Genomic DNA, 27633 nt, shown 5'->3' with positions numbered 1-27633 from the left:
GGGCCAAGCCGGCCGAGCACTGTACATGTAAAAAATAATTGTAGAACAGAAAATGAAACAATAAAGAAGAATTTTACTACATTTACTACTAATTTAATATTATCTATTTTTTGCAATTTGCAATTATTATGAAATTCAATAGTGATCAACAGCGTTTTAGTCTCTGTCGGATGCAACTTGTTGCAAGAAAATCGGTTAAGAGTTTCTATGTGAAAATTTGGCTAATGTTTTTATGGCATTTTGTGCACACACACACGCACACACATACACACACACACGCACACACGGACAGACAGACATTTGTTCAGCTCATCGAGCTGAGTCGAATGGTATATAACACTATGGGTTTCCGGGACTTCTATCAAAAGTTCGAATTTGGAGTGAAATGATAGCCTTTCGGTACAACTTAGTTGTACGAGAAAGGCAAAAACACTGCCCACTCTGAGCTGTAAATAAGGTTATGTTTTACCGAAATCCGTTAATACTTCGTAGAAGTAGGGTTAGCCGGTACTTTAAAGAACCGGAACTTTAAAGAATATTCAATTTGAACGAACAATGCAAACAAACAGAGAAATTGCTTTGGAAGGTTCAGGTCAGAATTAAAAGCCTAGTATCCAGGCTCTAGTCAAAATTACGTTGAGGATAAGGTGTAAAACTCCGTTAAGGAATCGTATGTCCTTTTCTGTGGTACCTAATGCAACTGAACAGCTAGCATCAATGTTCATGTTGAATATATCTCGAACAGTAAGTGAAACAAACGCAAAAACAGTCAACTTGGCTATACTAAGGAAATATCATTCAATGTATTTTATTTGGAAGGAAATTACATTTTAAGCTTTTTATTTGCAATATTATAATAAATGAAAAGATGGATTTGTGAGAAAAATGATGCCTGGTATTAGCATCTCCAAGAAATCAAATGTTTTTCGGGTGATTGGAATTAGGAACACGAATGAACGGAATTAGGAACAATGCCATTTCAGATGATTGGAATTAGGACCACATAATTGGTCAATTTTGTTTTCACTAGTGGAGCCTAAGTCTATGAATGCATCCCAACATATTTTATTTTCAATTGTATATAGCAAATGATACTATGTAGCGAAATTGCAGCTTCAAAATATTAAACGGCTGTTTTTTAGAGCTTTTAGACATAGCGCATTGTCTTAGGTGAACGGAATAAGGGCACAGCACGGTACACCGTTTAGTGCACCACTTTGCACGGCAAAAACAAACGTTTTTAGTGTAGTTGGGTTTGTTTGTTATGGATATTGTCGGCGTAGCACCAACTTAGAATTCGGAAGTCCGGACTTCCGAACCGAACTTTCTTCCGAAGTTTTATCTGTCAAACTAATGGATGCGTTGTTTAGCGCATCTTTAGGGGAATCCAGCGCACTACTTCCGAAGTTGGGAAAGTTGCCTGTATCTGGAGAAAAATCCAACTTCGGTATAAAAAGCGGTAAAAATTTATTCCGGATACACAATACCTGATGGATATTTGATCTTGTTGGAAGAAAACCAAACTTTTGTATATAAATTTGTAATATAATTTTTTTGCAAGCAAAACTATCAGTTGAAAACAAACAAATTATATATTGAATCAACTAATACATTAGTTTGAAAAACAACCAACATGTTGGTTGTTTCAAACTAGAGGGATTATTCTCCGTGAATTCATCGTAACGGAAACATTATCGCCCAATGCATCGTGAGTGGACAATCGGCAACCAAATGGCGGTAGTGTGTAAACGTCAAACACAAGCAAAATCGAAGAAAGCTCCATCGGACGTCTGTTTCTCTGTGCTATAGACCTCCGGGTCTTATATCAAAAGTTCTTTTTTGGAGTAATCCTATAGCCAGTGTAGGCAGAATCATGCTCAAATCTCAATCATCAAGGCCTCGTGCGCGAGCTGAAGGCTCCGCCAGACGTTACAAGCAAATCACTCGTGCGAGCGTATGATTTCTGAGAGTACTTGCAATTGCAGTCACACGTACACTCTGAGGAAAATCTATGCTACAGCCTTTCGGTACAACTGTTGTACGAGAAAGGCAAAAAATCAAAGAGAACTCAGGAGATATTGAAAAAGCTGTGAAAGTTTAGGTAAACCGAGAAATTTATTAATTCAAACCGCGAAAGCTCTGCGGTCCGCTTCTTTTAACGTCCAGGCCCTATTCGTAGCAGCAATACGTTTTTTCACTTCAAGGGAAACGGCATCGTCACAACAACTTTAAACACATCCCCATCAAGCACCACTGGATCTACCTATATCCTATATCATCGCCGTATCCCTCTTCAGTGGGGGGAAAGCCTTCACTACTGCCCTGTGATCGTTGTAATGATAGTGCCGTTCCCCTACGCCCTCGAGTACAATGTTGAACAATAAATTCGAAAGCACATCATCCTGCTTCAATCCATCTAAGGTAACAAACGAGATGTAAATCGAGTACTTGATTTGAAGCCACCAAGCGTTGCACGTATCACTCTAATCAGGCATGTTCAGGCATTATTTGTCACAGCTCATTTTTTCACTCCTTTGAAATCAATGAACAGATGGTAGCCACAAACTGGAACTTGTGGAACATTAAAGGTCCTCCAAATACTCCAGATTTGACTCTACAACACACAATCGTTGTCGGCGATCTTGGCCAACTAACACACAAGTAGTGATTTTTTAGATTGTGTACAAAAACTTTACTTCAAGATAAGGTTTAAAATGAAGCTCTTATAAAACAAAATTTATTATGCCATTTTTTTTAATCATTTTCCAAATAATATACCTAAAACTAATCCCGTTCTCTACGTTTTTTGCCTTTACTCTGTTTGACACCGTCCTGCAACTTTCCCTTCCGTTTCAAATGTTTTGTCTTGAAATGGCGCACCCTACGGGAATTCTTCAACTGCTTCTGCTGCTGCACGCGAACCGTCCTTTGATAGGCTTTGCTTTTCTGCATCGACTTCTGCGCATGACGTTTCAGCTTCCTGTTCAGCTCCTTCTTAGAACTCACCCCTTCGAGATTAAGAATCGGTCCGCGAGGTTTCTGCTTTCCACTGCTATTGCTTGGGACTTGCATTTCCTCCTCGTGTTCTTCCTCATTTTCATTAGAAGATTCCTTGTTCTTTTTATTTCTCTTCTCTCCATCAAGTTCCATACCAGGGATCGTATCAATATCTTCTTCGTCGGAGGTTTCATCCTCTTCTGGGTCATCTTCATCGTCTTCCTCGTCACGCACCGCTGCTCGATTTTCCCCGATCCAGTTATTTTCCTTGGCCAGGTCTGTGGTGGACAGCTCGATGACCTTGACAGTGACATTTTCGGTATCGTATTCGTCTTCCTCGCGATCTGCAGCGCTTAATTCCGGTATTGGTTTGTAAGAATGGTACAATTTTTTAACGTTGCCTTTCGCTTCGTGCCGGATGCGACGAACTTCCTCTTTGAGCTTGCGTTGAAGATCGCCCTGCGCTAGTTTTTTCCTGTGAACTTTTCGCTTGTGGAAGCCGGACAGGAATTCTCTGAAAACAATACATACGGATGAGACGGAATTGTACGAGAAGTGGTAAATTAAGTGCTCACTGTCGCTTGTTTGGATCAAACACAAGTTCGGTTTTTCGCTTTACAAACGCAGGTTTGTTACCGTCTTCTGATTTGCGTTTCATTTTTTAAAACGACGATGAATTAATTAATAAATTAGGAACGAAATACGCCAGTAAGTTATTCGAAACAGTGAATGCTAAAACCGTGCGAAAACACATGCCTCTGCACTCCGATCACTCCCCGATACAGGTTTTTTTTTTTTTTTTTTTCTCTCGCTTTATGGCGCAGACCTGTTTGGTCCATAACAGCCAAGTCTTGTATACAAGTGTGACTACATTTCGTCACTCTACCGTAACTTAACGACCGATCAAAGTTATTTTCTTGCAGTTATTTTCAGTGCCGGGTAATGTCATATCAGTTTTGGTTTTGTTTCAGTTTAAACATAGCCCTCTCCATTCCCATCAGTGTAGGTGCCGTGTTTACAAAATTTTCCTTTGTTTGCTGTTAGAACTGTCATATTTTTCTTGTTTGCTGTTAGAAAACAACAAACAATCCGTTGATACACTAAGAAAAATATCGCAAATTTTACCTCGGCAGCAGGTGAAAATGAAAATTTTCATTTTGATTCAGTGTGCAGCAAAAAAAATCACTCTGTGATAGTGTTGGTAAAATCCGCTTGGAGACCTCAATTTTAGGAAACATCGTCATTATTCAAACAGTAATTTCAGTCTCTCCAATGAATTGAGCTATTTGCTTTATTTTTTGCAGATCTGTGCTTGTTAGAATATCTATTAATTCGTGTCTATTGTACAGTATTGGATATTTGCAACGTATATGGTTAAATTTAGTGCAGTAGTGTAAAATGTGGATGATATCTTCTTTAACATCACATTGTTCGCATTTATCACTGGGAACAAGTCCCCAGCTGTTTAGTCGGTCTTTTGTTGCTAAATGTCCTGTTCTGAGTCGATTAATAGTAATAGTATGATGCGTAGAAAGTCTCATTTCTGAAAACCAGGGTTTCTTTTGAACGTTTTGTGCTATTTTAAAGTGATATATTCCTTTTTCCTCGGATATCGTTTTGTATCTTTGGTTCCAAAAGCATCTAGTTTCCGTTTTTAAATTTAATATCAGATCGTCTTTAGTCAATGGTGTATTATCTATTTGCTGTCTATTTGTCCCTATTTTTGCCGCGATATCTGCTTTATCATTTCCTATTAGTCCCGTATGTCCCGGTATCCACTGTATTGTAATGTTTTGTATTTGTGAATTATTTATATTATGTATTATTTGGCTTATCAAGTAGTTATCATTGGTTGTATTATTTTTAATGGCTTGTGCTGCACTCTTAGAATCAGTTAGTATTATTGCGGATTTAATGTTTCTAATATCAACGTATTCTATAGCTTTTAAAATTGCAAAAATCTCTGCGTTCATTATTGTAAATTGAGTTTTTAACCTGCCGTTATACGAAGTTTTTTCGATGCTATCATAAAATCCATACCCTGTTTTACCACATATTTTGGATCCATCTGTATACACTATATATTCGTTTTTGTATTTGTTTGATATCATATCTAAAGCTAGTTGTTTTTGAACTGTTAATGGAGTTTTATTTTTCCTTAACCCTTCTATTTCGGTATATATTGTTAATTTGGTTGTATTTTCATAAGGTATGTAGTGGCCCATTTGTAGAAGATGGAAATTATTAATTGAGGCTATTTTTTCTAGAAATGAAGTTTGTTTTGGCAATTCATCTGATGTTATTAGTTTTTGTAAATAGTCTACTATTGGTGTATTTCGGTAGTAAAGATTTTTGACTATTTCTTTTAATGCTAGGTATTCTGCTCGTTCTTTCAGAGGTAAAATTCCACTTTCTGCTAGTATTACGTGATTTGGCGTGGACTTTAAAAATCTCATACTTGTTCTTATGTACAGGTGTTGAACTGTTTCTAGTTTCGTAAAGACTGTTTTTGACGTTCTGGCTATTATTGTTAATCCGTAATCTAAATGTGGCTGTACTATTGCTTTAGCTATTTTCAACATTGTTTCTGGATGTGCACCATTTTTGCGTTTCCCTATCATTTTTAAAACATTAATTTTCTTTTTAGCTTTGACTATTGTTTTATCTATATGTGTTTTAAAATTAAGTTTGTGGTCGATATGGATGCCTAGAAATTTATGGAATGCTTTTATTTTAATAGGAGTGTTATTTATGGTAATATTAGTATTGGGATGGAATTTATTCGTAAAGATTATTGTGGCACATTTGTCTGCATTAACTATCCTAAGTTGTTGAGCATTGTGATTATTTCATTTAAAAAATTATTCATTCTTTCAGCAGCTAATTGCAGATTTTTGGCTATTACTACCGCGGTGAAATCGTCAGCAAATTGAATTAGTACTTTGTCATTTGATGCTAATGTGTGCAATTTTGTAGTGTATATGTTAAATAATAAAGGAGAAAGGGGACACCCTTGGGGTAGCCCCTTATTTGTTGTTGCAGTTAAGATACTTCCGTCAGCAAGATTTAAGTTGACTTTTCTACTTCTTAAATAATGATATATCCAATTAGTAATGACCGTTGGTACTTTTACGTCAGTTATTATTTTTAGTAGTATTTTAATGTCTACATTATCGAAAGCCTTCGTAAGGTCCAAGAACGTTGCAATAACAACCTCCTTGTCTCTTTTCGCTTTGTGAATATGTGAAATCAATGTGTTGACGCAATTAACTGCCGAAGTTTTCTTTTTGAATCCGAATGAATATTTGGGGATAATTTGGCTATTTTCCAAGTACGAATTTAGCTGTTTTTTAATGCAAAAATTTATTAATTTTAATATTACACAAAGCATTGACAGTGGTCTATAGGAGTTGACGTTGTTTGCATTTTTCGAGGGTTTAAGGATCGGAATGATTTTAATGTCTCTCCATTCCTCGGGTATTTCCCCACTATTTGCTACCTGGTTCAAAATTTCAACTATTTTATCTAGCAATGATGTATTGATATTTTTTAAAATGTGAAACGAGATTTCATCTATACCGGGACTTGAACTATCTTTTTTAGAATGTATTAACTGGTAAACTTCTCTATTTGTTATAGTAATTCTATCTTCTGTTATCTTGGGTATGTATTCTAGATCTGTAATTGTGTTAGGAAAATTCGTTATCATGAAATCCGTAGCCAAATTAACGTCATTTAGAAGCTGTAAATTATTTTTGCTTGGAAAACCTCCACTTATTCTTCTAACTGTATTCCATAAATTTCTTTGATCCATATCTGGGTTTATTGTTTCTATTAAAGTATTCCAACTTTTTCGTGTTTCTTTTCTAATTATTTGCTTTAGTTTAGCTTTAGATTTTCTGAATTTTAATAAATTTTCATATGTTTGATTTCTGAAATATTCGATTAGGTTATTGTTTTTAGTTTTGTATAAATTATTTATTTCTTCATTCCACCATGTTTTTGGTTTGAAGGTTTGGTTTCTGGGAATGTATTTGGCGTTTTCAATCTGTTCATGGAATTTAGGTATGAGTTGATATTGGTTTTCTATTTCGTTAGGATCTATATTGTTTATTTTTTCAATAGCAGCTTTTTTATTCAAGAATTTAGTTTGTATTGTTTGTTGTTTAACTGTGTTTTGAACTTCAAATTCTATAATTTTATGGTTACTAGCTAGCTCGTCATCTATTACTTTCCATTCTATTTTTCCTGCAATTTCTGGGGTAACTATTGTCAAGTCAATGGTTGATGGTGTGGTTCCTGGTGCCTTGATTAGTGTTGGGCTTCCGTCGTTTAATATTACAAGGTCTGTCATATCTATTAGGCTCGATAGTAGCTTACCTCTAGCACAGTCATTTTGTTTAGAATTCCAAATTTTATTGTGAGCGTTAAAGTCTCCTGCTAGTATAGTACATCTGTTCCAAAGGCTTATGTTATCTAAGAGTTTTTTAAGTGGTTCTTTGATCTCTTCATTTCTAATGGGGAATGGGGGTATGTATATTGATATTATTATTATTTCATTAAGAGTATTCAGAGTTTTGATTGCAATTGCTTCTATGGGGGATAATTTCGGGAGTTTTATTTCTTCGTATCTAATGTTGTTTTTAACTAAAATGCCTACACCACCGTAGCCATTTGTTCTTAGAGATTTTTCGAAATTGTATCCTGGAAATTTAAATTCTTCGTTTTGTTTCATCCATATTTCTTGCAAAACTGCTATATCTATACTATTTGTTGTGAGGAAGTGGTTGAGTATTTTTCGGGTTTCTACTGGTCTGATACTGGTTATGTTATGTTGTATGAATTTGAGATTCCGGTACCTGTCCATCTTGAATTGGGATTGGGTAACTAATTGGGTCTATCTTCACTTCCGGATTAGATATTGATTTCATCTGATTTACAATTTCTGTGAGTAATGTTTGGGCATCCTTAGATTTCTTTCCTGATTGTTTGAGTTGATTGTTATTCGTAATCGTTTCCTGGATAGTCTTAATTTTGTCCATTATTGTGTCAAGGTTTAGTTGCTTAAGTAGCTCGGTTTTGACTCGATTTACTATTTCTTCAATGTTTGCGATTTGGTTTACATTCTGATTTGTGATTACTTGTTTAGTTGTGTTTGGTGGTTTTTGTGTGTAAGGGTTGTGAGCCGTTTCTGGATTTGATGGTAGAGTTGGAAAATCTTGGAGTGAGTTTAATGTTGGTTGTATCCTACCTTGTACTGTTTTGTTTCGGGGGAATTTGAGATTTGCTTCAGCGAAAGTAAGTTTTTCCCTAGCCATTACTTGAAGTATCATGTCCTGTCTTATTCTTTCTGGGCAATTCCTATCATTCGCTTTGTGGTTCCCTTGGCAATGCACGCAATTTGGAGCATCCCAGCAAACTTCGCCTTCGTGATCCAACCCACATACAACGCATCTCGGTTTTGAACTCCTGCATGTCTTAACCCTGTGTCCAAACCTCCAACACCTAACACATAGTTTTACAGGAAAGATGTAGAAATCTACCTTCGCAACTATTCCGTAAATTGACACTTCTTCCGGAAGTTCTTGTCCTTCTACATATATTTTTATAGAATACGTTGGTACTAGCACACTTCTGCCTTCTATTTTGTTCATCTTACAAATTCGCTCAACTTGAGTGACTTTCTTTTTCCCTGCATAGATGTTTTTCAAGATCTCGTCAGCTGTGATTGTTGGTGGAACGTTACGAATAACTCCTATCGTTTGTTTGAGCATATTTGGTATGTAGATGTTGAATTTGTAATTGTCTTTGAGTATTGTTGAGTTTAACAACACTTCCGCGTCCCTTGGTTTGTTAAAAGAGATTCTGAACCTGCCATAGCCCGCACTTTTGAGTTCCTTGTATTGTTTCACACCTGCATTGAACAACATTTTTGCTAACATCATGGGGTGAATCGGTTTGTCGTCTTTGTTTTGTCTCTCCATGAAAAATACTGTATGTGTAGTATTTTTTTCCCACGCGTTCGACCCAGAATTCGTGTTCTTATTTTTCCCTTTCCGCTTTTGTTCATTTTTATCGTCTGTCATCTGGCTGTCTTGTGTCTGTGTGTGTGTCATGTTTGTTCGTCTTGTTTGTGTGTGTTCATTTACCGTATCGTTTTTCTGTGTTAGTGTGTAATGAATTTCACTGTTTCCGGCGTCCGCCATATTGGCATCCGCAAAATCGTCTGGGCGTACCTGTTTTCCGCCATTTTCTTTTGAGCGTCCCATTTCTGTCTGAATGCGTTTTGGATCTATTTCGTTGTCTTTTTCATTGAGTTTCCGTTTGTGTCTTTCTTCATCTAACCTACCTTGGGAATTCGAGTGGGACTCGATTCCTATGTCATTGTCCACATCACTGTTCATCCACTATTTACACCACTTTTTCTCACTTAACTCTAACTTATATTTAAATTATCCTAACCAACACCACTTATGCTAATTAACTGGAGAAAACTAAAACTAATGGAATATAAAAAAAAACGCGTCTGATATGATATTTACACTACCGGCATCCGAAAAATGAAAGATTAAACTTTGAAATTATTCCAAGAAACAATTTCGTATTCGCGATTAAACAAGAAATCAAGACTTAGCTTTTACTTTCCGCTCTGTCCACGTTGCTGGTTGGTGCGAGTCCCCGATACAGGTTGTTTTGCTCGCGATGTAAACGTCATTTTAAGCGTTAGATGGAATCGTTCCATGAATAATGAGATTTTGATCGATTTGTTTGAGCACTCGCTGAAATTTGAGCTCACTCACGCCCTTTATTCAAGCAAAGATTTTTCATGACAGCTGGGTTGTTGATTTACGAATCTGAAATGAAGTCCCTTTTTTCGCGATTCAGCGTAATTTGGTAGTGTTTTGTGAAATTTTGCAATTTTTGAGAACGCAAATTCACAGCTTTCTACTGGACATAGTTAAAATGTGTGACTCCGATAATGAGGCATTTGAAAGTGCGGATGAAGATTTTGAGGAAGTGAAAACAACGCAGGAAGTTGGCAAGTTGGATCCACCACCTCCAGCTACAAAGTCTGACGTGGAGCCAATCAGCAGGAGCGACAAGCCTCACACTGAGAAACTGACCGCAGATAAAAGTGCTGTTGCCCTTGAGTTTTCGGATGATTCCAAAGAAAATAGTAAGACAGGAATTCGAAAAATTATTAAACCAGACAAGGATAGGCTGAACGAAGCTAAGCTGGTCGTAGAAAAAACGGATGCTGCGAAGGAGCAACCTGTGGAAGGTCAAGGTGGAACTGGTGATGGGTGGGATGATTTCGACGACGATTGGGGAGATTTCAGTGTGGAATCAGGTTCAGGTGTTAAAAAATCTGTAGATGATTCAGAAAAAGCGAAAACACGAACCAGTTATAAAGATGTAGATATTGATGAAGTGGAAAACAAGCTTAAGGATTTCATGAAGGGTCAAGATGATCCACCCGTTAGTTCGATATTGGACCGCTTGTCCGGTCAGCAGAACACGGGTAAATCGATGCCCACGGGACAGTCATGGACTGGATGGAAGCCCAGTTGGGGCGGTGCTGCCGTTTCATTTCTGTCTTCAGCGTCGAAGAGTGTGGCCTCGATCACCACTAATATTTCGCAGGTATGTATGTATACTTGCGAGTTGCGTACTTGTTATACTCTTACTCTTCTTCTTCTTCTTATTGGCATTACATCCCCACACTGGGACAGAGCCGCCTCGCAGCTTAGTGTTCATTAAGCACTTCCACAGTTATTAACTGCGAGGTTTCTAAGCCAAGTTACCATTTTTGCATTCGTATATCATGAGGCCAACACGATGATACTTTTATGCCCAGGGAAGTCAAGACAATTTCCAATCCGAAAATTGTCTAGACCGGCACCGGGAATCGAACCCAGCCACCCTCAGCATGGTCTTGCTTTGTAGCCGCGCGTCTTACAGCACGGCTAAGGAGGGCCCCCATACTCCTACTCTGTAGATATCGAAGATGCGTGAAGGCCAAACCTTTTGCGATCATAACCTCCTGAAGATGGAATTAATTTTACACATTTACCGTGATTTAGACAGTTGAAAAAAGAAAAAAAATACAAAAAAAAAAATCTGTGATATAATCACCGGTTTGGTCTGCTGTTAAAATTTCGGTGAAATTCACAGAATTCTGTAAAATGTAGCCTACCTGATCGGAATAGCTTTGGCCACAGTGTCGATACCTGGCGTATTGTTGAACTCCGTAATCATGGGTCTTAGGTGATGTTCCTCCCGTTTTCCCGAACATTTGTGGTCCCCACCTACCTTAGGTTCGACTCAATCGCGTGAACAAAGCGTGCTCGTGGCGTTCCACGAAGTTGCCGGCCTCTATCCGGTTCTCTGTTGAATATCGTTTTCTATATTCTTTCTTCCTACATTCGGACAGAGTTACTATCGATTCACAATATTTTCTTTGTACTTTTGATACAGCTCGTGATTCATGAGTCTGTGCCACACACCATGTACTAATTTGTCACCGATTATAGTACGCAGCACTTTTCGCTCGTAAGCACCGTCAACTTTCCGATCTGCCTCTTAACGCCCACGCATTTAGCCCGTAAAGGGCTACTGTGAAATGAGTTGAAAGTTTCTAAATGTCAGCTTTTTGGAGCTCTGTTTTTATGAAACAAAATACAAACTAAATTAAATCGAAAAGTAAAAAATGATAAAAGTCACCTTCTCAAAGTAGATAATTCGAGAAATACTTGTTATTCTTCTAGCTTGCAAACAATTTCTAAAGAATCATTTTTTAACCAATTCCTCCCAATTTATTTTAAAACATATTTTTTGCACAGGCTATTGAATCAGGCATCGGTGTACCCACGCCGGAAGAGATGGCGAAGCGACAAGCGGAAGAAAAAGCAAAACTTGAAGCCGACGGTTACATTTCGGATGAGAGTAAACCCAAAGCCGAACCAGTACCAACAACGGATCGTTTTGGTTTCGATCAGATCGTTTCGGGAGTGACTCAAATCAGTAGTAAAGTTATAACCGGTGGTTTGGACACGTTAGAAGGAATCGGCAAGAAAACAATGACGATTTTACAAGAAAACGATCCCGGATTGTTGAGCAAGCGGATGAACGATGGCGTTGTGTTAAGTCAGGTCCTTCGCGAAGCTAAGGAAAAAACAGAAGAGCGCGAAAAAAATCTAAAACAAGTGCAGAAACATCTGTACAAGAAGAAACTGCACTTTGAAACGCTGTTCGACGATTATCATGGTCTGGTTCACTTGGAAGCATTAGAGATGCTGTCCAAACAAGCTTCCCTTAAATTAGATTCTCTAATGAGTCCTCTCACGGGAAACGCCCTGGAAGACTTGCAGGAAACCATGAATGAGGTCAAAGAACTTTGTGAGCTACCCGATTCAGAAAACGATGACACGGATGGTACCCACAGCGTCGAAGAGCTGCACCAAAAACTGAAAGAAGCCGTCACGGATCTGGACGAAGTGAAAGTTGATTTCCAAGATCTGCTCAAGTGTTGGCAGGAGAACCTCGAGTGGATCGAAACCACCACAAGCGCACGATCATCACAGCAAATCTTCGAAAAGGCGTTGCATGCCCTTGCCCAAACCACGGCACTCTGTGTACTGCGAATGCACAAGCTGGCAGAAATTCTGCTGATACTCGAACATCACAGTACGGCCAACGAAGCCGACGCCTTGGTTCAGTTAACCACGGTATTCTGCTGGCATTTGAGTGGAGTGGCGGCAAGGTTTTCCGCAGAATTGAGCAAACTTAAAGCCGACCATCAACCGCGCCGGTCCGCGGGGGAAGACAGCGATAGTGCGCTAATAACGAACATCTTCTTAGAGGTATGCCATTTTGGCGATAACTTTTTGCTGGTTCTGTGACACTGTTCAAAAGTTATTAGTTTGATGGTTTCGTTGTTATTTGCTCTTTAATTGACAATATTTATTGACTTCTCAAACGAAAATTAGTATTATGTGAACCGGTGCCAGCGAAAGTGGTACATGTTACATTGAGTAAATTTTTCAGGAGACGCATTTTCCCAAAAACATCGAATAATAAATTCATATTTGCAATTTTTTGCAACTAAACTGTTCAAACATGTTATGCCTGATGTGCCTAAAGATTAGACCTCTTCATGTTTTCAAAAAGTATCAAAAATTCAACCGGGCAGCCCAGCATCACAATTCTTATGCTAAAATAAGTCTCCTGTCAAATTTTCAGTTAATTCGGATGTAATTTCAAGGTGGCTCAAGTCGATTTAGTGTTTTTGGGCTATTTTCAATTTTGGAAAAAATCTAACAAGAGATATAAACGTCAAAAACTATCGCAACAACATCTATACTGAAGCTTTTGGTGTGTTTTACAAGTCTTGTGAACATTGCGATTTGTTACGTTCACGTTTTGTCCATGTTAAAGTGATTTTTAAGCTTTTAAGTGCATAAAAATACTGTTTCCCTCAAAAGTCGTTGTTCTACAAAATTCTTGAGATTATGACAAATGATTGTTAATTTATTATATTATTATTCCTCTTTTTTCCCTGGAAATTTGAGTAATATAATTGCCCATGTGCGATTTACTGTTAAATTCTTAAAAATCAGGAGCTGAACATTTGTCATAAATTTGCACGTTAGGATTTCTTTAAGCGAGTTGTTCGAACAAAACATAAATCAAATCATATGATATTTGATGCTTACAACAAACGACTTCCAAATTTTGTTAATTTCACCATATGTCTGCATGCTTTTAACATTGAGTGCATCGTAGTAACAAGTGAAATCGAAGCTTCTTTGTTTGAACAACTTGTTTAAAGAAATCTCAGCGTGCAAATTTATGACAAATGTTCAGCCTCTAATTTTTAAGAATTTAACGGTAAATCGCACATGGGCAATTGTATTACTTAAATTTCCAGGGGAAAAAGAGGAATAATAATATAATAAATTAATAATCATTTGTAATAAACTCAAGAATTTTGTAGAACAACGACTTTTGGGGGAAACAGTATTTTTATGCACTTAAAAACTTGAAAATCACTTTAACATGGACAAAACGTGAACGGAACGAATCGCATTGTTTACAAGACTTATAGATCACACCAAAAGCTTCCGTATAGAGGTTGTTGCGATGGGGGCAGCAGGGACCATGTCCAAGGGCTTGACGACCCCTCCCCAGCTGTCTGTGAGTCAGGGAGAACTGCCTAGGGCGTGGTGGGATTTAGCAGTGGGCTCTGCTAAAATCCCTCCCAAAAAACCACAAGTGCCCGTAAGCAGACTCTATCAAAGCGACTGTGTGCCGCTTCAAAAGCACAAGCCCAGAGAGTGCCACTGGCACATCAGGGTTGATATCAGTAAGACCCTGATTATGGCATACTGGTTGCGTGTACTGGTTTCGTATTTGGATATTGTTATATTGTGAAGTGAGGGCTGGCAGTCTGACATTCTACTCTCTTAGTAGGGTCAGGTGACACTGACTCGAAACGGCGAGTGGGCTAATGGCTAGGCTGTCTTCCGTCCCATAAAACCGTGGCGGGCCTTGTAGCACGCTGCCCAATCCTGCCATCCAGTTTTGCCTACTGGGTGGGAGTAGGCTCAGATGCCCTTTCCTGACTTGCGCTGATCTGGCTCTGAACACGCAAGTGTCAACCCTCGCATGGCCTCCCTGCTTGCCGCAAGGCAGGCATAGATAACCATGGGATCACTAAAGGCGACTACTCCAGTAGGATTCGGCGGCAGCCGCAAGGGGACCCATAAGAAATGAGTACTGAACGAAACCTATCTTTGGAGTTGGAGGTGACGGACCCCTTTGCCAAAAGGGGCCTAGCGAGGTCCCCTATTAAAAAAGGGGCAAGTGGAGTGACGGCTGCTGCTATTGGCAGCACCGAAGAGTCTCCAGCGGTGGTGGGGAGTAGCCCTGCCTGCACGCCTGACGAGCCACTACCCGGGATACGGGTGGTGGCCGAGCAACTCGATGAGATCATCGAGTTCGTAAGCGGCAGGCAGAACACCAACAAGGAGCTCAAGCAGAGCCTGTTGGTGCTCCGGCGAGCTGTTCGTGTCGCAAGACAAGAACAGGTCGCTTACATCAGGCGTGTAGCGGAAGCAGAGAGGATAGCCAAAGGTACGCAGACCAAGGCCCTCTCCTCCCCTAGCGGTGTTACTGCGGTGAAAGAGGCGACCGCCCTTACGGCCAGTGAGGGCAAGAAAACGCCAAGTAAGAAGCGACCCAAACGCGCTACCATTAAGGCGAAGCGTCGCCTGGATGGTGCACCGGAGCCTGAAGGGCGTATGCCCAAGAAGGCGAAAGGCACTAGACAGGCACAAGTTGCTGAGCCACAAGCTGGCCCCAGCCAGCCATCGGTACCCGAATCCTTGGCAACTGGTCAGTAGGGGGCGGAAGTCGAACACCCCTCGACCAATGAAGAAAGTGAGAGACAGAGGCGAGGCCTTGTTGGTGAAAACCGACAAGGACAAATACGCCGATGTCCTTAAATCGCTGCGAGCGGCCGATAGCCTATCGGCCCTGGGCCAGGACGTGCGCAGCGTTAGACGTACCAAGAACGGTGAAATGATCTTGGTACTGAAGCGTGGCGCGCAATCCAGCGGGGCGGCTTACAAAAAGCTTGCCCAGGAGGTCTTGGGTGACGGCGCTCAGGTTAGGTCGTTGGGTGCGGAAGTGACCCTCCAGTGTAAGCAGCTGGATGAGGTCACGACCGCGGAAGACGTCGTCTCTGCCGTCAAAGAGCAGTGCGGCACAGAGGTTGAGCGGTCCTCTGTACGTCTAAGAGGGGATTCTTTGGTACGCAGGTAGCCTATCTCAGACTACCGGTGGCTGACGCCCAAAAGGTCATCGAGAAAAAGAAGCTGAAGATCGGCTGGTCAGTATGCCCAGTAAGCGTGCTCCAGCCACCTTCAGTGGACAGGTGCTACCGGTGCCTTGAGTCCGGGCACAAGTCTTATGACTGCAAGGGCCCAGACCGAAGCAAGATGTGTCGTCGCTGCGGCGAGGAGGGACACAAAGCACAGGAATGCGACAAGGCACCTAGGTGCCTTATCTGCGCCAGTAAGAAGCAGGCCCGGAACCATGCTATGGGCGGGCCTGCGTGTCCCTTCGGAGAAGCCAATCGGAAAAAGCCGTGCAAGTAACACAGCTGAATCTGAATCACTGTGCACTAGACCTGTTCACCATTTTCAAAAGTATTCCAGATTCAAAGTGCCACCCCTCTATTTCAATGAGTATCTTAAATGGAGTCTGCTGACCAATTTTTAGCCAAATCCAAGGAAATTTAGATGTGCATCAAACGAGCTTTGTGATTTTTCAGACTTTCCCATAGAAATGTCGTCTAAATGCATCAATTTTACTCCACATAATAGAAGCATTAGTCCTTAATAGCTTCTTTAGACAATTATCTACCACTTTGTCATTGATACTAGGATGTTTAGAGTATATATTCTATGACTTTTTAGTAGGTTTAGCTGAAAAATTTGCCCAAAAACTAAAAAAAAAATTTGGTTGCTTCTGGGGGTAGTACAAATTTTCAATATATGCCCAATTGAATTTTCCCGTTTATTTCCTTTGAGTGTTGCGGAAGTTTCGTCCATACATCACTTTATTCTGAAAAATAATCTTCGGCATGTAAAAATGCAGTTTTCGTAAAATACTCAACATTTGAATAGGGTAGTCAAGCAAGACCATTCCCCCCATGCTAGATCAAAGTTGACTATGATTTATGAGCAATGTCATCTAGTATGTTCAACCCACTGGTATAGATCTAGAGTGGGCTATGTGGTAGTGTCAGGGCCTACAAATCAAGAGGTCTACGGTTCGAGGCACAGAGTTAGATGAATATATTTTTTTACCAAGGCAGGTTGAAATTCCATGTTGCCGATGATCTGTCGCTGTCGGAAACTTACTTTAAATTGAGCGTGATAAAAAAATCTTAACAAAGTTTAAAAAATCACCCTGATTTATTTGTTATCCTCTAGCTAGTTATTGTACCACACTCGTTGCACACATAAAACCGGATCGATGCAACCAATAACAAACTATAACTTCACAGTTGGTGTCTGCAATGAAGGACATAAACTTATTATATTCTCAATAACTGAAGGTTGTTTGAAATTAGTATATAGCATGAGTGATGCAATAACTAGGACGGTATAGACGTAATCACATTCAAATGTAGTTAACGACCGCGAAAGGATATTGAAATTGAAAACATGCCATTTTCCAAAAGATTAGTCAAGAAAAAATTTGTTTCTACTCTGCGCTTCGAACAGTAGACCTCTAAATCTGTAGGCCCTGACACTACCACATAGCCCACTCTAGATCTATACTACTGGGTTGAGCATACTGGATGACATTGCTCATAAATCATAGTCAACTTTGATCTAGCATGGGGGGAATGGTCTTGCTTGACTACCCTATTCAAATGTTGAGTATTTTATGAAAACTGCATTTTTACATGCCGAAGATTATTTTTCAGAATAAAGTGATGTATGGACGAAACTTCCGCAACACTCGAAGGAAATAAACGGGTAAATTAAATTGGACATATATTGAAAATTTTTACTACCCCCAGAAGCACCTAAAATATTTTTTTTAGTTTTTGGGCAAATTTTTCAGCTAAACCTACTAAAAAGTCATAGAATAAGCACTCTAAACATCCTAGTATCAATGACAAAGTGGTAGATAATAGTCTAAAGAAGCTATTAAGGACTAATGCTTCTATTATGTGGAGTAAAATTGATGCATTCAGACGACATTTCTATGGGAAAGTCTGAAAAATCACAAATCTCGTTTGATGCACCTCTAAATTTCCATGGATTTGGCTGAAAATTGGTCAGGAGACTCCATTTAAGATACTCATTGAAATAGAGGGGTGGCACTTTGAATCTGGAATACTTTTGAAAATGGTGAACAGGTTCATGTGCACCTGCCCAGCAGCTGCTGTGGCAGGCGGTCTCGGAGTCGAGGATCGATGTCGCCCTCCTGTCCGACCCGTACAACGTCCCTGCCGGCAACGGCAACTGGGTGGCGGACGGGTCTAGGCCGGCGGCAATTTGCACAACGGGCAGGTACCCTGTTCAAGAGGTTGTACACTCCTCCGCGGAGGGTGTCGCGATAGCCAAGATCAACGGGGTGTTCTATTGTAGCTGCTACGCCCCACCAAGGTGGCCAATGGAACAGTTCAACCAGATGATCGACAGGCTATCGGCCGACCTAGTAGGTCGGAGCCCGTTCGTTATAGCGGGAGACTTTAATGCTTGGGCAGTGGAATGGGGCAGCCGCTGCACCAATCAGAGGGGACAAGCGTTACTCGAGGCACTTGCAAAACTCGACGCAGTGCTTGTCAATGACGGAGCCAGTAGCACATTCCGTTGGAATGGGGTCGAGTCATGGATAGATGTAACGTTTGTCAGCCCTAGTCTGGTCTCGGACCTGGACTGGAGGGTAGACGAGGGCTACACCCATAGTGATCACCTAGCAATTCGCTTCAAGATCAATTATGGTGTGCAGTGTCCGAGGGCGGGTGATCCCTGTCAGGTCCGTGGGTGGAAGACCACTCACTTCGACAGCGAAGTTTTCACCGCGGCCCTGGGACTGGAGGCCAACACCGACAGTCTAAGCGGGGATGCGCTGATAGCTGTCTTATCACGCGCGTGCGACGCTACTATGCCGAGGAAAACCCTGCCAAGAAATGGCAGACGCCCGGTATACTGGTGGAGTGCCGAAATTGCAGCCCTACGATCAGCCTGCCTCAAGGCTAGACGTAGGACGCAACGAGCCCGCACCGAGGAGGAAAGAGCGGTCCGCCGGGAAGTGTTTCGTTGCGAGACTGGCCTTAACAAGGCCATCAAGAGCAGCAAGAGAGCGTGCTTCGACAACCTGTGCGAGGGTGCCAATGCGAATCCGTGGGGTGACGCCTATAGGATCGTGATGGCCAAGACCAAAGGGGCTCTTCACCCCCGAACGGTCACCGGACCGGTTGGCGAGGATTATCGAAGTATTTTCCCGTCCCGAGCCACAAGTCCCTGGCCTCCTCCTGCGCTGCAAGGCGCTGGGAGTGTGGCCGAAATGGTGGCTCCGGTGACGAACGAAGAGTTACTCGCAGTGGCTAACACCCTTGCGATGAACAAAGCTCCAGGCCCCGATGGAGTTCCAAACAGTGCACTTAAGGCAGCGATCATAGCGAACCCGAACATGTTCAGGCTAGCTATGCAGAGATGCCTGGATGAGTGTTGTTTCCTGAGAGATGGAAAAGGCAGAAGTTGGTACTGCTGCCGAAGGCCGAAGCCTCCGGGTGACCCATCGGCGTACAGACCAATTTGCCTGATCGACACGACGGGTAAACTGCTCGAGAGGATCATCCTCAACAGGCTCACCCGTATGCAGAGGGTACGGATGGCCTGTCGAGTAACCAGTTTGGTTTTCGGAAGGTAAGTCCACGGTGGACGCTATCAATTCAGTCCTCAAGACTGCAGAGGTAACGATCCAACGGAAAAGGCGAGGAATTCGATACTGTGCGTTGGTGACACTGGACGTGAAGAACGCATTCAACAGCGCAAGCTGGGATGCCATCGCGTTCTCGTTACACCGGCTTAGCCTGCCGGTGGGACTGTACCGGATCTTGGAATGCTACTTCCAGAATCGTGTGCTGCTATACGAGACCGATGCCGGTCAGAAAAGTGTTCCTATTACCGCAGGAGTCCCGCAAGGGTCAATCCTGGGTCCGGTACTATGGAACCTGATGTATGACGGGGTTCTGAAGCTAAAGTTCCTCCTGGTGTGAAGATCGTCGGCTTTGCTGACGATGTAACCCTAGAGGTCTACGGGGAGTCAATCCCCGAAGTAGAGCTAACCGCAGAACACGCGATCAGCACTGTGGCGGACTGGATGAGTGCGAGAGGCCTTGAGCTCGCTCAACATAAGACGGAGGTGGTTATCGTCAGCAACCGTAAGTCGGCACAACATGCAGTTGTACACGTTGGAGACGTCGCGATCACTTCAAAGCGGAGTCTGAAGATTCTTGGGGTCATCATAGACGACAAGCTTACCTTCGGTAGCCATGTCGAATATGCGTGCAAGAAGGCTTCGACTGCTGTGGCGGCATTATCGAGGATGATGTCCAACAGCTCCAAGGTGTGCGCCAGTAGACGTAGGCTACTGGCAGGCGTTGCCGCATCTATTCTTAGGTACGGCGGCCCGTCCTGGGCAAAAGCACTGGGGGTAACCAGTTACCTGCAGAAACTGGAGAGCACCTACCGCTTGATGTGTCTCAGGGTGATATCGGCCTACCGCACGGTATCGCGCGACGCATCCTGCGTGATAGCGAGTATGATGCCAGTCGGGCTGGTCATCCGGGAGGACGAGGAGTGTTTTGACCTACGTGGCACCAGAGGAGCCCGCGAGCGTACCAGGGTGACTTCGGTTGCCAGATGGCAGCGCGAGTGGGATAACTCCTCGAAAGGTAGGTGGACCCACCGGCTGATTCCTAACATATCAAGCTGGGTGGGGAGACCCCATGGGGAGGTTCACTTCCATCTGACACAATTCCTGTCAGGCCATGGCTGTTTCCGACAGTACCACCACAGGTTTGGGCACGCGGAGGTCTCCGTCTGCCCTGACTGCCCAGGTGTTGACGAAACTGCAGAGCACATACTGTTCGTATGTCCTCGTTTCGACGTCGAAAGAAGAGCAATGCTAGACGTTTGCGGCCGGGACACAACTCCGGATAATCTTATCCAAAGGATGTGTCAAGCGGTGGAGAAGTGGAACGCAGTCTCGACTGCAACCACTCAGATTGCCTGCAGCTTGCAGAGAATCTGGCGCGCCGAGCAACAATCGACAAGCATGAGTAACTTGTGATTGGTAAGTTAGAGCGAAAGTGCCGAACGCGAAGAAGTGTGTGAATGGTCTGCCCATGCAGAGGTAATGGCGCAGCGGGTGGCAACCGAGATCGTCACCTCGAAGCATGGCAGAAGGGTGAATGAATAGGTGTATGTATGGACTGCACACGCCGCGTTGGGAGTAGCGCAGGAATGTTGGTTCCTACGACTACTGATACCCCGCGGCGTGGCAGAGGAGTGTGGGGGAGCATCCAAGTCAGTCTCACATGGTACGAAAGGAATGAGTTGAGTCGTGTTGAGCTAGTCTCATATGGCATGAATGAGGTGAGTCAGACTCACATGGCATGTCAGAAGTGGGAACCTAAGCGAAGAGTCCCACAAGGGATGCCAGAGGGAGTGTTAGGTCGAATGACTCGAGTAGTATGTGTCAGCGCGAACTGAATGAAAGAGGTGAGCAGTCTCACATGGTACGATAAAGGTGGGCATAGAATTAGTCCCACACGGCATGAGAAGGGTGGGCACAAAAGTTAGTCCCGCACGGCATGAGAAGGGTGGGCACACAAGTCAGACCCATAGGAGCGTTAGCGTGTGTGCAAGCATGGAGTGTATGAGCATGAATCAAGGGTTTGGGTGGGCACACAAGTTAGACCCACATGGCATGAGAAGGGTGGGCACACAAGTTAGACCCGCACGGCATGACAGAGGTGCAACAGAGTATGTAGGGTGTGTTTGAGGGTGCGATAGAGCGAGCACCCAAGTCAGTCTCGCACGGGACGGGTGCCTGTGTGAGCGAGAACGAGCGAGTACGTTTAGTACTGCCATCCCCAGAAGTAGTACTGCGAGGTAGTTCCTGGGGGAAACGATGGTGGAGCCCAAGGGAGTTTAGTCGGTATTACCGGTATGGTCGAGTCCGACACTCCAGTACACTTCCGTGTGGTAGTTTGGCAACTACAATGCACGTGTACTGGGTTAGTGTGTAAATGCATTCTCCCTTGTAAAAAAAAAAAAAAAAAAAAAAGAGGTTGTTGCGATAGTTTTCGACTGTTATATCTCTTGTTAGATTTTTTTCCAAAATTGAAAATAGCCCAAAAACACTACATCTACTTGAGCCACCTCGAAATTTTATCCGAATTAGCTGCAAATTTGACAGGAGACTTATTTTAGCATAAGAATTGTGATGCTGGGCTGCCCGGTTGAATTTTTGATACTTTTTGAAAACATGAAGAGGTCTACTAAAGATAGTGTAGTGAAAAAAGCGAAGTTTATGACAAATTTCAAGTTTATTGGAACCAATTGCACATGTACCACTATTAATGGGAACAAAAGGAAACAGAAACCGAAAAACGTTGACAGTAAAAGTGGTACATGTACATTTTTAAAATCATTCTAAACGGCAGTAAACTATCTTGAAATTCAAAATAGGATCAAAATCTGTTGTGAGAACAGTCATGTTGCCGAATTTTCTTTTAAATAAGCTGATTTAAGTGGGTGGAACTGTACATGTAGGGGAAAGTGGGGTAAGATGGCCATATGGGGCAAGACAGCCAACGTTAATTATGCCTTAAGTGAGCATTATATTCACATTATTATTACAAGGGATGGTTCACAATAATGTAAAAGGGCTATACAACTGAAAAATGCACTTTGATAACCTCACTTGTTCTTGTAATATTGATTTGAAGATGGTTTAGTTGAAATTCGAATTTTCTTATAATTTTCTAGTTACATAATTTAACAATTGAAGCCTAAATTACTCATTTTTCAGGACAAATTGATATTTACCGAAGCTTTTATATAACTATAGCATATATACAATAATAATTTGAGGAGATTCACAGTAATTAGGTTTGATAGGATATAAATCTTTGGATATACGTCGGCTTGGGGCGGTATTGCCAACTGTATAGGAACAAGGTCATCTCCAGGATTAAGAGGTGCCTAACACTTAAATGCATTTAAAAAATGATCAAAATAGTTTCTGCGTGAATCAGAGATGATTTAAAACAAAGGATATGGTTTTAACAGTAGAAATTAGTTTTAGGCAAATTCTGATATTGTCGTAGTGCCAGTTGTCAAGAAATCAACATGAAATACGACATTTTTAAACGAAGCATCATTTGAACATAATCCATAGAAGTGCAAGAAATGTGTCCCCTATTCTAAATAAATTTAGCACACTTTTGATATAGTTTTTGGTCCAGGCTCGTCTTGCCCCGAGGGGGTGGTCATATTGCCCCATAAGGTAAATATAGGCATCATAAAATCAGCCTTTTTAAAACCAGTTTATAAGATACTGAAACTTGGTTCTATACTATTCCCCAGAAAACCGTTCCCCAGAAAACCATACCCCAGAATTCCATTCCCCAGAATGTACCATTCCCCAGAAAACCAATCGCCAGAACGTACCATTCCCCAGAATGTACCGTTCCCCAGAAAACCATTTCCCAGAATGTACCGTTCCCCAGAAAACAGAATATATAGATGCACATGATTTCATTTTCTTGTTTTCTTACAAACATCATCGCAAGACCATACATAAAATCATTTGTCTTGATGAGTTGGATGTGCAAGGGCCATTGTGGCAATTGTTAGAACCTATAGTTTCCAATACAATGTGCCTGTTGGCATAATGACCATAACCCAAACAGCATAATTGATGCAAATTTGGTTGCTGCGACTTATCTGTAACTGAATCTGGTCGTATAGATGTTGCAGTGTTCTATTTGAAACATGGGTGCTGCTCGGGAAGATGCCGCCAGAGTAAACGCGATGTGCGATGTGACGCGACCCGACTCACGCAAAGGAATAACAATTACTATCAATGAACTGTTAAGGTCACTCCTGATGGAATCCACGTTTAAAAGTGCTCGCGTTTTCGGGGGCACACCACTCGATACGGAAGCAACGCACAACTGTCATTTTTATTATTTTACGCATGCTGCGCAGCAGCAAAGCTAAATCAACAAAAATGACAGTTGTGCGCCGCCTCTGAACCGAGTGGTGTGCCCCCGAAAACGCGAGCACTTTGGAACTTGGATTCCGTCAGGAGTGACCTTAAACTGCACTGTCACGTCACTTCGCACCGCATGGTCACGGCTATTCTGGCTTAGCATAGCCAAAGCATATGATCACGTCTATTCTGGCTTCACCCCAAAACAGAAAATAAATTCTTCTTATTTTGAAGCACGCCTTGATTGAGGAAACAAATAGGGACCCAATCATTTACCCGTCGATGATTCAATTAAGTCGATGATTCCTTCTTTTAAAACGCGCATTTCCCTGAACAAGACAAATAAGTCTATAATTTATGTGTGCTACGCACGCGTTTGTCCTAAATAAAGCACCAGAATATAAAAATTAGTAAATAATTCCTTCTCTAAAGGCACGAATTTGCCCGAAATAATGTTAACGAATGATTCCTTCTTTTAAACTACGCATTTGTTCGTAAAAGGGCAAATGAGTGATACATTCTTTTGACTCACACACTTTCCTGAAATACCTTCTTTCAAATCACGCGTTTGCCCGGAGTATAGCAAACAAGTGAATGATGCCTTCTTTTGAAATATGAATTTACCCGCAATAATAATAATCCACAGGTTTATTGGATAAAATTTAATTAATTTTCAAATATTGTCGTTACACGCATAACTGTCTTATGTAAATAGTAATCCCATCAAATATGGGACAAATATATATATGTATACGTATGATGGCAGCATAGGAGAATCCACATAAAGGTTACTATAGGCATTTTCCGGGAATAAGGTAAATCATAATTTAACGCTTCTAGAAAAGCACGCATTTGCTCAAACTTACTTTTTACAGCATGCGTTTAGTAGGGGGAATGACGGCTTTGGCAGGTTTTGTTCTATTATTGGCATGGGTTTTTTTATGACTGACTAGGCTCAAATTTGGCCTAAACATTCTTTGCATATCAAAGAATAATGTGGCCATAAATTTCATAAAATTTGGTCGACAAAAACCCCCCTGCCAATAATAGAACAAAACCTGCCAAAGCCGTCTTTCCCCCTATCTCATTGCAGATTCTACATTTGTTCCTGCAAAGTTCGCTTATACCAATTAAGAGCGACCATTCACGTAATTCGAAAATTGGCGTGAATAATAAGGTCCATTGGGTTAGGCTTATAACGAGTGGCAACCTAAAAAAATGGAATGACTTCAATACTTTTCTATCAGAATAATAATGCTTTCACAGAAATATGACACACACTTTTACTCCAGCATTGCTTAACATGCCGTCGAAACAGAAAGTATTGCGGCGCGCATTGTACATTTTATCAAGCGAACCAAGATCATGGGAAAAGTATATTATATCAGATTGAACTGTACCTACTGTTGTAGTTTTTTTCCCGAGACATTCTTTTCATTCCAGTTTTTTAGTTGCCAAAATCTTTTTTCTTCATTGCAAGAATCTTTTTAAATGTATGAAAAAAAATTTCTGGGATATGGTGCATTCTGGGGAATGGTTTTCGGGGGAATGTTTCATTCTGGGAAATAGTTTTCTGGGGAATGGTATATTCTGGGAAGTGGTTTTCTGGGGAATGGTTTTCTGGGGTATGGTTTTCTGGGGAATGTTATAGAATCCTGAAACTTTATTAATCGGTGTTTATTGATACTTATGTCAAAGACGGGTCATCATAAAGGTGTTTCATGGAGAAATCAGCAGAATTTGAAGCAGTGTCACTATTTTACAAGGGTTACCGCTTAGTATGGCCATCTTGCCCCACTTTCCCCTACCACTTTTTCTGGCAACGAAATGGCTATTGTGATATATACCAGAAAATAAAATGTACATATCTCCAGATTTAGTTGCCAAAAATCACTTTTTCATTATTCCTTTACTAGATATTTGCAAATAGAAGCCGTTGATATAAAAAACTCAAAATTGACAAAAATGGTTTATGTACCACTTTCGCTGGCACCGGTTCATGTTTAGGATATCGTTTTGACTAGCAACCTATCATTAAATTGCATGTTCTATGGACAATCCAGTAGTTTGTGTAGTTTATTGTGTTTTTATCAGTAGCAAAATAGAGAATATGAAATAATTATAAAGTAATAAATATGCAATTGTACCAAACTTTTGGAGCAGTGTCAAGGATTTCTTGTTATTTGACGCTAAGACTTAACGCTTTTATATATTTTCAGGGTTCTAACAGCACTTCTTACGTGCAAAACGCCTTCCAGTTATTCATCCCCATTTTGCAAATAGGAGCGGCGTAGTTCATCATCGAAGAGTATGAATTGGGAACAGGACAAGTGTTTTGTCAGTTAATATACGAAAGTTTGTTTATTACTCTTGTGTGTATATTCTAACTTATTATGCTAGAGAATATATAAATATCATCTGATTTAACTGAAGTGAATTCCATCCGAATTGAATGCATGTAAGACTGCCATAAAATCATCAATGTCCATAGTCCGCGCTCGCTTCGTTCCAGCATCAATCCTTTCCAGTATGCTCTCCACCTTGACCTTTATGCTGAAACCATCTGGCATGTCCTGATTCTTCAACGAGCATTGCATTTTGTAGTTCTGTTCCAATGCCGTCAGTACCGACGTTTGCTTGAATGCTGCCGCGAGGGTTTTGTTTTTGCGTAAAAACGCTATCCTCGTAAGGCCGTCCCACTCGGTGTAGTTAATCGGAGGGGGTGGATTTCTCGGTTCGATTCGTACCACGCTGCTCTCCACTTTCGGCGGTGGGCGGAAGTTGTTCTTTCCCACTTTCATCAGCATGTCGACCCGTGCCAACAGCTGGGTATTTACACTTAACCTACAATATAACTTGTCTCCTGGCTTGGCCACCAACCGCTGAGCGAATTCCAGCTGGAACATAAGCACCGCGCAACGGAAAAACGGTCGATGCAGCAGCAATTTAAAAACAAACGGGGAACTTATTTGGTAGGGCATGTTAGCGACGCAGCAGTCAAAAAATGGTAGTTCCGCTTTGAGGACGTCCCCAATCAATATCTGTAATTTCGATTGCATTGGGGTGCCTTGAACACGCTTCTGAAGTTCGGCAACCAGCCGGGGATCAATTTCGCAAGCGACCACTTTCTTAACTTTTTCCAATAATTTCACTGTCATGTTACCGGTACCGGGGCCAATTTCGAGTACTACATCCGTTGAACGAAGTCCGGCTTTTTCCAACATCGATGTGACGATAAGCGGATTCTTGAGGATATGCTGACCGAAGTCCTTGTTGAATACGATTCCTGTGAAAACAATAAACCGACATCAGTCAGTATGTCCAATAGTTGATCAGATTCGACCTACCTTGCTTGGCCACATCCGTATGAATCCGTGATTTTTTTTCTGCGCGTACTTTTGGCATTTTTGAGCAGTAAAACTCTTTTAGATAAAGAAAATTTTGAGAAAATTTACACTCAGCTTTTGAAAAATCACAACAAAACCATGTGCCATCATCAGAGTAAAATAAAAAAGAAAAGAAAAAGATAACGCCGTCATAATAATTGTCAGAGATTGGGAACGGTACTTTTTCGTCATGCTAACGCTTAAAAATGCTAAAGGGCGAATGTAGCAAGAGATTTTTCTTCGTCCAATTTCAAATAATGGGATAAGCAGGGGATTTGTTTGCGATTTATCACATCAGAATTATTCTATGATTAATACAACAATCAATGCAAATTCTCTTTGCTTTCAATAGTTCTTTTAGTTCTGAGCTGATAAAACACCAATAAAACCCTGCATGTCACATTATTTATAAAGGAAGTCGAGGAAGAGTGTATAC

The 27633-nt window shown here is 41.4% G+C and overlaps 3 protein-coding genes across 3 annotated transcripts; 1 reads left to right on the top strand and 2 right to left on the bottom strand.

Moving 5' to 3' along the window:
• Positions 1-2703: 2703 nt before the first annotated feature.
• On the bottom strand, positions 2704-3782 carry LOC134222202 (nucleolar protein 12). The gene is made up of 2 exons (XM_062701346.1): positions 3573-3782; positions 2704-3511 (listed from the first exon to the last, which is right to left on the bottom strand). Exons 1-2 carry the CDS (start codon positions 3653-3655, stop codon positions 2785-2787), a joined length of 810 nt encoding a protein of 269 aa, XP_062557330.1. The 5' UTR covers positions 3656-3782; the 3' UTR covers positions 2704-2784.
• A 6031-nt stretch (positions 3783-9813) lies between these two features.
• LOC134222200 (protein FAM114A2) lies at positions 9814-26233 on the top strand. Its single transcript, XM_062701343.1, has 3 exons — positions 9814-10641; positions 11841-12860; positions 26031-26233. The coding sequence occupies exons 1-3, from the start codon at positions 9961-9963 to the stop codon at positions 26103-26105; spliced, it is 1776 nt and encodes a 591-aa protein (XP_062557327.1). The 5' UTR covers positions 9814-9960; the 3' UTR covers positions 26106-26233.
• LOC134222201 (probable dimethyladenosine transferase) lies at positions 26145-27321 on the bottom strand. Its single transcript, XM_062701344.1, has 2 exons — positions 27159-27321; positions 26145-27097 (listed from the first exon to the last, which is right to left on the bottom strand). The coding sequence occupies exons 1-2, from the start codon at positions 27214-27216 to the stop codon at positions 26235-26237; spliced, it is 921 nt and encodes a 306-aa protein (XP_062557328.1). The 5' UTR covers positions 27217-27321; the 3' UTR covers positions 26145-26234.
• Between the last annotated feature and the right edge of the window lie 312 nt (positions 27322-27633).

The sequence above is a fragment of the Armigeres subalbatus genome, chromosome 3, assembly GCF_024139115.2.
Source record: "Armigeres subalbatus isolate Guangzhou_Male chromosome 3, GZ_Asu_2, whole genome shotgun sequence".
NCBI lineage: Eukaryota > Metazoa > Arthropoda > Insecta > Diptera > Culicidae > Armigeres > Armigeres subalbatus.
This window is presented reverse-complemented; position numbering and strand designations above follow the sequence as displayed.